The following is a 12,211-nucleotide window of genomic DNA, read 5'->3' on the forward strand; positions in this document are numbered from 1 at the left end:
TGCTATATGTATCCTCAAAACTGCATATTTTTTCGTCCTTCAAGGATTTTTGTTTCTAGACAGGACTTTTGACAGGATATCGAATTAACTATTATATAGTCCCTTGTGTGACTTATATGTATACTATATATATAAGTCACAGATCGGTACGTCACATAGATAATATACAAAGATATCTCCCATGAAAAAAATTTATAAAAAAAATATAAGTTAAAATATGAAAAAATATATTTTTCATATAAAAAGAAATACATAAAAAATATATAAATATATATAAATTATGTATAAAAAATCTGTTAATCGGTTGACCCTGCGAGCCAGCCCTAAAACTTCCCGCTGTTTTCAAGCTCGAGGAGCTCAAAAACATTGTTGTGAATACATTATCAAGCTCTTCGAGCTCCAAAATACTTTTGTATGCCATTGTTTTTGAAAAAAACCGCTTTTTAGCATTTCTTTCTCCCAGCTGATCAGATTTTGGGATTGTTTAGTTCGGTTTTTTCAAAGATATTGGCAAAAAACTGTTTTTCATCGTTTCTTTCTTCCACGATATCTCTTAGACAAATGACTCGATTTTGATGGTTAAGGTGGCAATTGACGCGTCTTAATAAATTCTAAAGCTGATCAGATTTTGGAGTTATTTAGTTCAGTTGTTTTAAAGATATATTCGCAAAAAACCGTTTCTTACCATTTCTTTCTCCCACGAAAACTCTTGGACGAATTATCGGATTGTGATAGTTAAGGTGACAATCGACTCGTTTTATTAAATTCTAAAGCTGATTAGATTTTGAAATTGATCGGATGAGTCACTTCAAAGATAATCGAAAAAAAACGTTTTTTACCATTTCTTACTCCAACGATATCTCTCGAACAAATAAACCGATTGAGATGGTTGCGGTCGCATTCGACGAGGCTTATAAAGTTCTAAAGCTGATTAGATTTTGAAGTCGATCGTTCAAGTCGTTTCTGAGAAATCAATAAAAAACTAAAAAAAAAATTTGTTATTATTCGTAATTCGCCAATATTTTCGAGTCTACTTGATCTAATGATCTGAAATTTTTAGAAAATTTGATGGCCAACAAGCTCTTTCGATTAATTAAAAAGTTATAGACTGGTCACACACACACACACACACACACACACACACACACACACACACACACACACACACACACACACACACACACACACAAATACACACGCGGTGACACGAATCGTAATCCGTGGACAATAGATCCGCGACGTCAAATCCGCGACATGAAATCCGAAGATATTTTATCCGATAGACAAAATGTCCTTGGACTAAATATTCAAGAGACAAAAAATCCGTGACAAAATATCCTGTCGATAAATCTTATTCAGAAAAATATATTTTCAGTGGAAAATAATTCATGGTTTTCGATAAACGGGTACTGTACCATTCCAAGCATATGTATTGACCTATTTCCAAAATAATACCCACCCAAAATCTGTGAAAAAAGGGCACCATACGATTTCAAGCATATGTGTTAATCTATTTTTAATATTTCACACTCAAATTTTATGTGAAAATATATTAAACATTTCTGATAAAAGAGTACCGTACTATTTATATTATAAGATATTTTGTCGGGGATGTTTTATCTATTGAGTATTTAGTCCGGGGATATTTTGTCTATCGAATAAAATGTCTTCGGATATTTTGTTGCGGATATTTTGTCGCGGATTTAATGTCTTCGAATAACGAGTGACGGAATCCACACACACATACACACACACACACACACACACACACACGCGCGCGCGCACACATACATACGTACAGACACTCGAACATCATTCTAAAAACAGTCAGAATAGCTTCCTAGGATTTCAAAACGTCGACATCTGATGAAAATTCGATTTTCGTAAATCGGACCGAAACCAATAACTTCCCGAATTTTTGAAAATTTTCAATTTTCTTAGCGGGAAGTTAAAAATATATAAAATTTCGATAAACAATATATTTGTTATATACACTAATGCAAAAAATTAAAGGAGCAGAAAAATTTTATAAATTTTTTAGTGATTTTTGGAAGGCTGTAACTTGGTGAAAAATAATCGTATCGAGATTTTAGAAAAATCATTTTGTAGCTTAAAATCTCTAGTTTTGGTGCATTTTTTTCAAAATTTTTTAAAAGCTCCGGTTATTGCGCCAAGATGAGAAATACCGCGAGACAAAAATTTCTAAATTATTTTTGTTTTTTTCCGAAGAGCCCACGGACCGCAGAAAAATTCTTTTCACTAAACAAATTCATAGCTTGTTTAGCAAATTTATTCAGCTTCAATTTGGTTTTTTGTTTAACCTCGTAGGACGTTTTGTCGCAGAGATATCAGCCTTCAAACAGAAAATGATCCTTTTGGCTTTGATCATCGATATTTCAGGTACCAATGTTTGCACAGAAAGTTAAAGGGCGGCGTTGAAAACTTGAATAAATTCCCTACAAGACCCTGTCATCATTTTTTGAAAAACAAAATTTTTTTTATTTTTAACATCCATTAGAAGTAAGTACAAAAAAATGACTTTTTTTGGTTTTTTAGTAAAATAACCGCTACTCGAAAAATATCGAAAAAAAAATAATGTTGCCAGGGACTTTTTTAGCTTAATGTACCCCCAAGACCCCTGTAAATTTTGAAATTGATCTATCGAACCGTTTTTTGAGAATCATCGATCAAAGTTTTGCTAAACAATTAAAGGAGCAAGTTTTGTTCCTTTAATTTTGTAATCATAATCAAAGTGAAAAAATTATTTTTTCTGGACTTTTCTCAAATTTTTGCATTGGTGACTCGGAAAATGCAAAGAAATGACAAAAAAAATAAAAAATTTCCAAAAAATGTCAAAAAAAAAATTTAGAACACAAAAAAAAAGTTTCAATTTTTTTTTTTCTTCGATTTTTTTGACAATTGTTGGAAATTACATTCCTCAAACGATAAATAAGTTAGAAATGGCAGGATATATGTCAGCAGAAAAAGTTATATACTTAAAAAATCTATCACTAACGTTATAAATGTAACAACCTAAAGAGAAAAAAAATCAATTACGGAGTGGGAAATTATACACTAGACTCTATCAAAAACATCGACTAGTTTTTTTTTTTAAAATACTCTGAAAATATTGATTAAAATTACGGAAAAATGATCCTGTTAAAATGACAGCTCTTAATTATTAATATGAATGGTTGCCTAATCGCGATTGTCTATTACCTATTTGATTAACATGGGATTTTTTTTTTTGAGTGGAATTTTATCACGCATTAGAAAATCAAAGCATCCGTAAAATTGAAGAACATTTTTTCAAGGAAATTGAACGCTTTACAAAAAAGGTATATTATTATTTTTCGATAAATTTGAATTTTTAAAAGTTATTCAAGGCCAAAGTTTGATTCATAGCAAATTTTACCACTATTCAACTTTTTCGGCGAAACTGTCAGACTTATCGTAAAATGTTATGGGACCTTTTTTGTAGACAATTTTATTTCTTACAAATTGTCGCCAGAAAAGTATTTTGAAAATCTACATTGTTTTCTAGTTATTTTTATTTTAATGTAAAGCTCTTGAAAAAAATGGTGTTTGGGTCGATTTCAAAATCTTGACATCAAAATGAAAATAACCAGAAAAGAATACGGAATGTCAAAAAACTTTATCAGAGATAATTTGGAAGCAATAAAATTTTCTAAAAAGAAAATCATATAACATTTTACGAGAAGTCTGATAGTTTCGCCGAAAAAGTAGAATAGTTATAAATTTTACTATGAATAAAACTTTGACCTTGAATCATTTTTGAAAAATTAAATTTATCCAAAATTAGTGCGAGACCTTTTTTGCAGAGCATTTAATTTCCAACAACAATGTTCATTAAATTTTCTGATACTGCGATTTGCTAATGCATGATAAAATTCAAAACTTAAAATAAAAAATTTCCCATGTTAATCAAATGGGATATAGAAAATCGTGATGAAGCACCCCTTAATATTAAAATTAAGAGCTACCGTTTTAGCAGGGTTATTTTCTTGGTATCCTAAACAATATTTTCAGGATAATTTTTTACAAAACAAACAGTTAATTTTTCTAATACAACCTATTATACACTTTTATTCACGATGGAAAATTCGGTTCTCGAGAATTTATATTCCAAAGATTCAATTTGATAAAAATAATTACTCCAGAATCTTGCTCGAACACGTATTACTAGGGTTATTTGTAAATAAATAAGAAGCAAGATTTGGAAATTACCCGCATTCTGTTCCCATCTAAAATTATCTTGTATTTCTATAAAAAGTTTATTTTGTTATCGGTTGTAATTTAACTTAGTACTCTTTATTCATCATTAAATTGGATATGCTTTATTCAATGAATCTCAAGGAATGATAAATTGAGTAGACAATAAAATAAAAAAAGAAAATAAAATTATAAAACCGGTGAAAGATTATATTGAAACGGTGTATTGAGAATTTTTTATCTCAATTTTTTTTTTTCGTGCATATATTGGTTGCAGATCCAGCTCCGAATTTGAGCTTCAGTACGATCAATCTTTGGATGTGAACTCAGAAATTGCCTTATTTCAATAGCAGTAGGAAGCTTCATTGTTTCAATATTTTTGGCAAAAACAGATTTCACCGATAGTAGCTCATCATCACGCCAACGTTTTCGAGTAGTTTTTAAATTCGAAGTTCCTAAAATCAATTATCGTATAATTAAAAAAATAAATCATACAGTCAAAATGTTATGGTTATTTCAAAAATATTTATAGTTAACAGCAAGATTTACCTGGAGTTGGTGGGTTATGCCGATATTTTTCAGTAAATTTACCTCTCTTTTTATCAGTAAAATCAACAGTTTTTTTTTTCTTAAAATTTTGCTTCGATTTTTTCTTTTTAGGTTCATTTTCAAAATCAGAATCACAACTATCTAAATCTTTTGCTAATTCTAAATCCTCATGCTGCACATTACCATAAGAAATTTGATTATCGTCAGTAGTTGTCAAATCATTGTCAATCATCTCTTCGTTATTCAAAGTATTTTGTGTATCTTTTTCAGAAGCTATATTTTTACATGAAAAATAAATAAACAAAAAAACATAATGTGTTAGTACTTAATAAGTATTGAAATTCAATATTATAAGATTTTTTTTCTGAATAAAGTTTTTCAATCAAACTTGTTTTACCGCTTGTAACATATTACAAAATATTTTTATAATATTTTAAAAATAAATTCGTAACTATTTTTTATTTATTTCTTTGTTTAGTTATGCTTATTATTTATTTATTTATTTATTTTTTTGAATCAGTTTAATTTTATTTTCTAGAACGAAAAAAAAGCAAATTCTTTTTAAAATTATCGTTTTTAACGATGAAATGATACCACAAAGTTTGTGGATCGTTAAAGCTTCAAGCTTTTACGTTTAACCATTAAATGTTTCGTTTTATTTTTTTTTATTTTTATGTGGACAATATGGAAACTTAAGTAATTTTAAAGATGGTTTATCTTTTCTGTTAGCTATAATTTAAATATCAAACTTGAAAATATTTGCAAGCATTTTGAACAATAATTTTAGAAATTTCAAATAATATTATACGAAAATGTGTGCAGTAAATCTACCTTCAATAAGCTATTGATACTTTAAAAATTGTTTGAACATTTGAGTATCTATTTGTGTAATTTTTTAAATGACTTTGATATAACTTACATAAATTATTGGAAGATAAGATCGTTGGCGCTACAGATGGGCTAGCAACAATAGTTGCGTTGGTACTAGTGTGATTACTTTTCATCCCCACAGCAACTTCCAGTATTTTAGATACTCCACAAAGATCGCGACTGAGAGTTGTTTGACGATAATGATGACGATGAATTTGTTCATCATGTCCCATGAAATTAGCAATATCATATATTTCTGATTCGGCTATTTTAAGAGATGCTACTGTAGTCGCAAAATGTTTACGCAAATTGGTTGCTCTCAAAGTTTCTGGATGCGAAGCATCACTCTCACTTGCATACTCACGAATCAGCTGACAAGCTTGTAAGTGCCGATGTCGTGCACAATTATCGAAGCCAGGTAGAGCAAAAATGAAAGGATTCTTTTCGTGAATTCCAGCTTCACGTCTATATTTTAAAATCATTTCAATGCTTTCTTGACCCTCTTTCCAAACAATTACAGGAACATTACGATCTAATTTTCCTCCCAGCTCAAATCGTAAATAGTTATCAACCATTTTTTTATCATTTTCAGATAATTTTTCATATTCCTGTTTATTTGACTCAGAAAACTTTTTAGCGCTTCTGTAATCTTCAATGCTAGCTCTTTCAAGCTCACCCGGTCTCTTACGATTGAACAATAGCAATAAAACAAGTGTCGTTTCACTCAGCGATTTCCAACATAGATAAGAATATTCAGTTTTTAATTTTACTAAAGCAGATTGGAATTTATTTTCCAGGTGTTCACGGAAAATTTTAATGTCATCCATTATTGGAAGTTCGACTTGCTTGTGTCTTTTGCGCTTAGTTAACTCTTCATACGCTAAATTATTAATACAAATAGGGTATTTTGATTTATGAAGAAACTCAAAATACTTTATTCTTTGCAGAGGTTCATGGTTTTCGTCTTCAATACATTTACTTCTAAAAGCATTAGTTACTTTTCCAAGATAAGTACCATAAGTGATAGCTGCAGATGGTGCTCGACAAGTTTTATTTTCTGCATCACAGCCAGTAAGACGTTTAATTGATTCAATAAGATGACTGTAAAATTTTGGATTAATGATTGAGGAAAAATCAATAATTTGGCTTCCAATTCCTTCAATTCCTTTCATTTCTATGACTAGCTTTCCAAGTAATCGTAATCGTGAACGAATCATATCATGCTGCTGTTGTTTACTATATTTATCACATAGTAAATTTGCAAAATAAATAAGCAAATCATCGTATCGTATAACTCGAGAAACGTCATCATCGTGCATTACAGAGAATAACTTTCGTAATAATGGAGTAGCTGATTCGTGAATAAGCCCAGCGGCTCCTCGTGACAAAATCGGGTTAGCTCTATGTCGAAAGTACGTTCCACCAACACATCTTCGTCTATGACGATGAATACTAGCATACTCTCCTAAGCAGACATGACACGTTTTAAAATCGGCAGCAGTTCTCTTCATTTTTGAGTTTGGCTGCCGGACAACCATTTTTTCTCCGTCATTATATTGTGTACAACTAGTGAATAAATTATCGCCTTTCAATCTTAACAACTCTAATTTGTGATTTTTTTCAGGTCCTTTTTAAAATAAATAAATTTATTAAAACCAATACAAAAGAAAAAAAAAGGGCTGATTAAATTAAAAATGTACCTTTTGGCAATATAATAATACTTTTAACTAGATCTTCTTCACGGTGGAGATCTTGTAAGTGTCGACTTATCACACGTTGCCATGTCTTACAATAGAAACAAAAATGAGACTTTCTTTTCATAACTCCAGAAGGAACAACAAACATATTAGCAACATCAGGGGCCCCAGCATTAAATTGAGGTTCAAATTCAAGTTCAGTTGTATCTTGAGGTAATGGCAATAAAGAATCTGATGCATTATTTGCATCATTGATTTCGTTTTCTGAGGCTGACTCATCTGGGATTGGTACATAGCTCTCGTCTGCACTATTATTTACTGAACTACGATCTAGCGTTTCATTTGGATCTATAACGAACGATTTATGGTAAAAATTCAAAATTAAGAATGCAAAAAAAAAAATTGGGGGTGTAAAATAATTCATATACAAATTTGAGGGATTCAAAAGCCTATAGTAGCTTTGCAAAAAAAAATTACAAGCAGATGAGAAAAAATTTGTTCCAAAAATAGAAGGTTGTAGTGTTGTTATTTTACTTTTATATATTTCATAGCGTACTAATACTGAGTAGTCATTACAGACCAGGCTAACAAATATCTACGAAACTCATTTTATCTCTCTAAGGTTAAAGAATTTTAAGTGACAATTGTTAACAACAAAGTAGTTTTACAAAGCTCTATAATTATTGTTTCTAAGATTTTTTCCATAATGTTGCTGTTTATCTCAAAAAATCACAAAGAAAATGTGGTCATTAATTTTTTTTTTCACATTTCGGAATTCCAATTACAATAAACTTATTTATCAAATTTAAAATTATAATTATTAATGGACGTTACCAAGAATTTTTGATTTTTAAAGCTATACTTTAACTTTGTATCAAATGAATACGACTATAAGTGATCATCGAAAATAAGATAATCTTTATCATGATTGTTCATTTAGCGAAAAGTCAATGCAAATTTGATTAATTCATCTAAGCTAAATAAAAATGACAACCCATTGTAAATAATGATGAGATTATTGAAAGAATTTTAAAAGCCTACAAAACATTAATGAGATAAAAAAAAAATCAACTATAGTTCTTTTTCTAATTCAATTAGTTTTCCAAACATTAAAAGCATACCTATTGATGAGCTTGTTACATTAAGTTCTCGTCTTTCATCGATAACTGTAGTCATTTGATTTTCATCGTTTACTTCTGAATTACGCCAATGACAAGATTTATCCAATGTCAAATTAATGTTACCAACAATATCTTCTATACAAGAATCATCTCTGACTTCGTCATTCACAAGATCTAAATTATTCAATTCTTCGATATCTGACCAACGAGAATCTGCATCTGATTCATAATCACATTCCGTATTTTCTGGCGGTTCTTTATCGTTGTCATTTGGAAAGCCTTGAAAAAAAAAAAATTTAATTTAATTGTTCTCAACGAAAAGCGTCCACGAAACATCCTGCGATTATATTTAACTTCAACAAACTAGTTATATTTAACTTAAAAAATCAACCCAAATATATACATTCGAATGAAACAAAATAAAATGTTACAACTGGTAAAATTTTTAACAATTTCTGTTCCAAATTGACAAATTATTTAAAATAATAATTTAAAACGTACTTGCTAATGACGTGGGAGAACTCGGATGTTGTCTTTCATTGGTAATTTTTTTTATTGGAATATGCAAATCAGTGCTGTTGACTTCATCTTGTACATTATAATTCTCATCAACTTTACCATACTCCAGATCTACATTATTTAATTCTTCTATATTTGACCAACTACATTCTGTATTAGATACATATAAATTTCTCATATGATCTATCTGACTGTCTTCATTTTCATAAGTAAGCCCTTGTAAAAAGCAAATTGATTTGCGTATTATAAAAAAAAAAAAAAAAACAGAAAAAAATTAATTTTTCATTATAATTAATGCTTACCACAAGTTTCAGTAACACTTTGGTTATTATAATTTTCGGTATTTTTGATAACTATCAAATCTATTTTCTCGAAAGCTTGAGTCTCATTATTAAATATAGTAACTTCTGTAAATATAAAATGATAAAATTCATAAATGAGATTGAAAACATGTTAATAAAACTTATGTATACCTTGTTTATAAGTCGATGAATAGTCAATTATATCAACTGAAGTGTTCTGAGCAACTGCAGTATTTTCATTTTCTGTTATGTTTAAATTATTAGTTGAATCCTGAAGTAAATCATTTACATCAATTAAAGCAGTTTGAGCATCGATGGTATTTTTATTTTTATTTATCTGTAGTTCATCAGAGAGACCCGGAAGTGATTCATTTGCATCTACTACAGTTTTTTGAGTATCTAAAGTACTAAGAGCCAAGGTATTTATATTTTCTGGCATCTGTATATTGTCGGTTGTATCCAGAACAAATTTATTTGGAGCAATAACTGTATTTTGAGTATCAAAAATATTTTCATTTAATGTCATCTGCAAATTATCAGTTGGATCAAGTACTAGTTCATCCACATTTGTCACTGTAGTTTGAGCATCGATGGTATTTTTATTTTTATTTATCTGTAGTTCATCAGAGAGACCCGGAAGTGATTCATTTGCATCTACTACAGTTTTTTGAGTATCTAAAGTACTAAGAGCCAAGGTATTTATATTTTCTGGCATCTGTATATTGTCGGTTGTATCCAGAACAAATTTATTTGGAGCAATAACTGTATTTTGAGTATCAAAAATATTTTCATCTAATGTCATCTGCAAATTATCAGTTGGATCAAGTACTAGTTCATCCACATTTGTCACTGTAGTTTGAGCATCGATGGTATTTTTGTTTTCTGTTAGTTGTAAATTATTATTCAGATCTAGAAGCATATAGTTTTATTAAAAATTAATAAATTAGCAAATCACTAAATTTATTATATCAAAATAACCAAAAAAAAAATTTCCATCACATAATACCAAACGTAGAAATAAACAATTATTGTATGGTATACCTGAAGTAATAATTGAAGGAATCTCGTCATGTACAATAGTTGTTGTTTCTAAATTATACCGGAAATTCAGAGATGCAGAGTTTTTTTTTCCACTGCAGTCTTCGATCAATAATTGTTTCCTCTTGTCTTCCATTAATCTTTCAAGTTTTATGACTGCTTGCAAATGGATTAATTTTTCATCTATCAAATAAACGAACATAATTTATTATTCAAGTGTTTTTTAAATGATATATGAAAATTTATACTTAAAACATTAAATTAAACGGACCTTTGCATAAAGCTTTAAAATTAGATGTGCCTTTCTTGCCCTTCGTACATTTTATCTTTAGTGGGAATGAAATTTTTTTCGTGCAGTCAGCAACCACAGAATCGTGTTTATTTCCCAAAAACACTGTAAAAGTTATTTTATAAAATGGATATCTTCATAAAAATTATTTATATGATACATGTATATATATATATATATATATATATTTATATTAGGGTGGGTTGAAAAAAAAATTTTTTATTGTTTTTCTTAGCATGGGGGTAGAATTTGTACCTTAAAAAAAAAAAAATTTTTCAAGAAAAAAAAATTTTTTTTACTCAACATTTTGAGGTGGCCCACTCGTTTTTAAAATAAATAATTGATCAAACGGGGTAGTCCCAACGAAAAAAATTACATGGTGTTCTAGAATCTGTAGGGTGTCCCCTTGAAAGCTAATTGAAAGTCAGAAGTTGAAAAAATTTTTTTCCTATTATTTTTGTAATTTAAGTAAAATATCCAAAAATGAAAAGCATTTTCTTTTGAATTAAAATGAAAGTGAAGTAAAAAAAAATCACATTCGACAATTATTAGATGTTTTCCACGATTTTGGACAAAAAAAAATTTTTTCGTTGGAACCACCCTCTTTCATCAATTATTTATTTAAAAAACAAGTGGGCCACCTCAAAATGTCGAGTAAAAAAATTTTTTTGTTCTTGAAAAATTTTTTTTTTTTATACGGTACAAATTCTACCCCCATACTAAGAAAAACAAAAAAAAATGTTTTCGTTCAATCCACCCTAATATATATATATATTTCTGATGTGTTAATCAAGTCTATCAAAATAGTAACCTTTTCAGACAATTTTTCAGAAATATACTAAGTACCATTACGTGCATATTCATGTAAAACTTTTTAATAATAATGAGCTAATGTAATTAATTCAACAGTGATATAAATTAATCAAAGTATGTCGACTTACCTTTACATTCTTTAATAAAAATCTTTGGTTTTTTGTCAAGACCAAGTGGCCTATGATTCATGTATTTACGACGAGTAAAATACTCAGACTCTGATTTTACGTTTTGCTTCATTTTCTTTTTTTTAATAACTTTATCAATTGAAACTACGCATTAAAACTTATTGTTCAACTCGAAATGATGCAATAACCGATATACATCAAATTCTTAGAACACCCGGGAACATCTGAACGTTGTCAACACAGAAAAGTAAAATGGACCTAGCCGTACATCCAAGTGTGTAGAGAATATATATATATATATATATATGTATATATAATGTCTATTCTGTTATGACTACAAAACTACTACTAATAACTTATTTCTTGTTAGCCACTTGGAAAAAAATTTATTTATTAAAAGATTGGCTAAAATTTATTTTGTACAATAAAAAAGGCTGATGTAAAAAAACCCTACGTCCCATTTGGAATTGGCTGCATGTAAGCACAAAAAGTCAGAGCTACCAATGTAACTTTACGCGCCAAATTTAAAAATGGTTAATTTAACACTGTTTAAAATTGTCATTAGATTCATTTACTTTTATATTGATCTATAAATTATACCTATCAACTATGCAATGGAAAAATATAAGTATTAAATGAAATTTAATATTTT

General features: G+C 29.1%; 2 protein-coding genes across 3 annotated transcripts in view; both read right to left on the reverse strand.

Moving 5' to 3' along the window:
• LOC130665275 (SKI family transcriptional corepressor 2) overlaps positions 1-12,211 on the reverse strand; it is an 81,679-nt gene that overhangs the window by 11,871 nt on the left and 57,597 nt on the right. The gene's annotated exons all lie outside the window — the stretch shown is intronic.
• LOC130665266 (uncharacterized) lies at positions 2,495-11,844 on the reverse strand. The gene is made up of 11 exons (XM_057465593.1): positions 11,560-11,844; positions 10,601-10,723; positions 10,333-10,512; positions 9,463-10,200; positions 9,292-9,396; positions 8,972-9,205; positions 8,471-8,749; positions 7,353-7,697; positions 5,702-7,279; positions 4,783-5,055; positions 2,495-4,688 (listed from the first exon to the last, which is right to left on the reverse strand). Exons 1-11 carry the CDS (start codon positions 11,669-11,671, stop codon positions 4,471-4,473), a joined length of 4,185 nt encoding a protein of 1,394 aa, XP_057321576.1. The 5' UTR covers positions 11,672-11,844; the 3' UTR covers positions 2,495-4,470.

Source organism: Microplitis mediator, chromosome 1 (assembly GCF_029852145.1).
Source record: "Microplitis mediator isolate UGA2020A chromosome 1, iyMicMedi2.1, whole genome shotgun sequence".
In the NCBI taxonomy this organism is placed as follows: domain Eukaryota; kingdom Metazoa; phylum Arthropoda; class Insecta; order Hymenoptera; family Braconidae; genus Microplitis; species Microplitis mediator.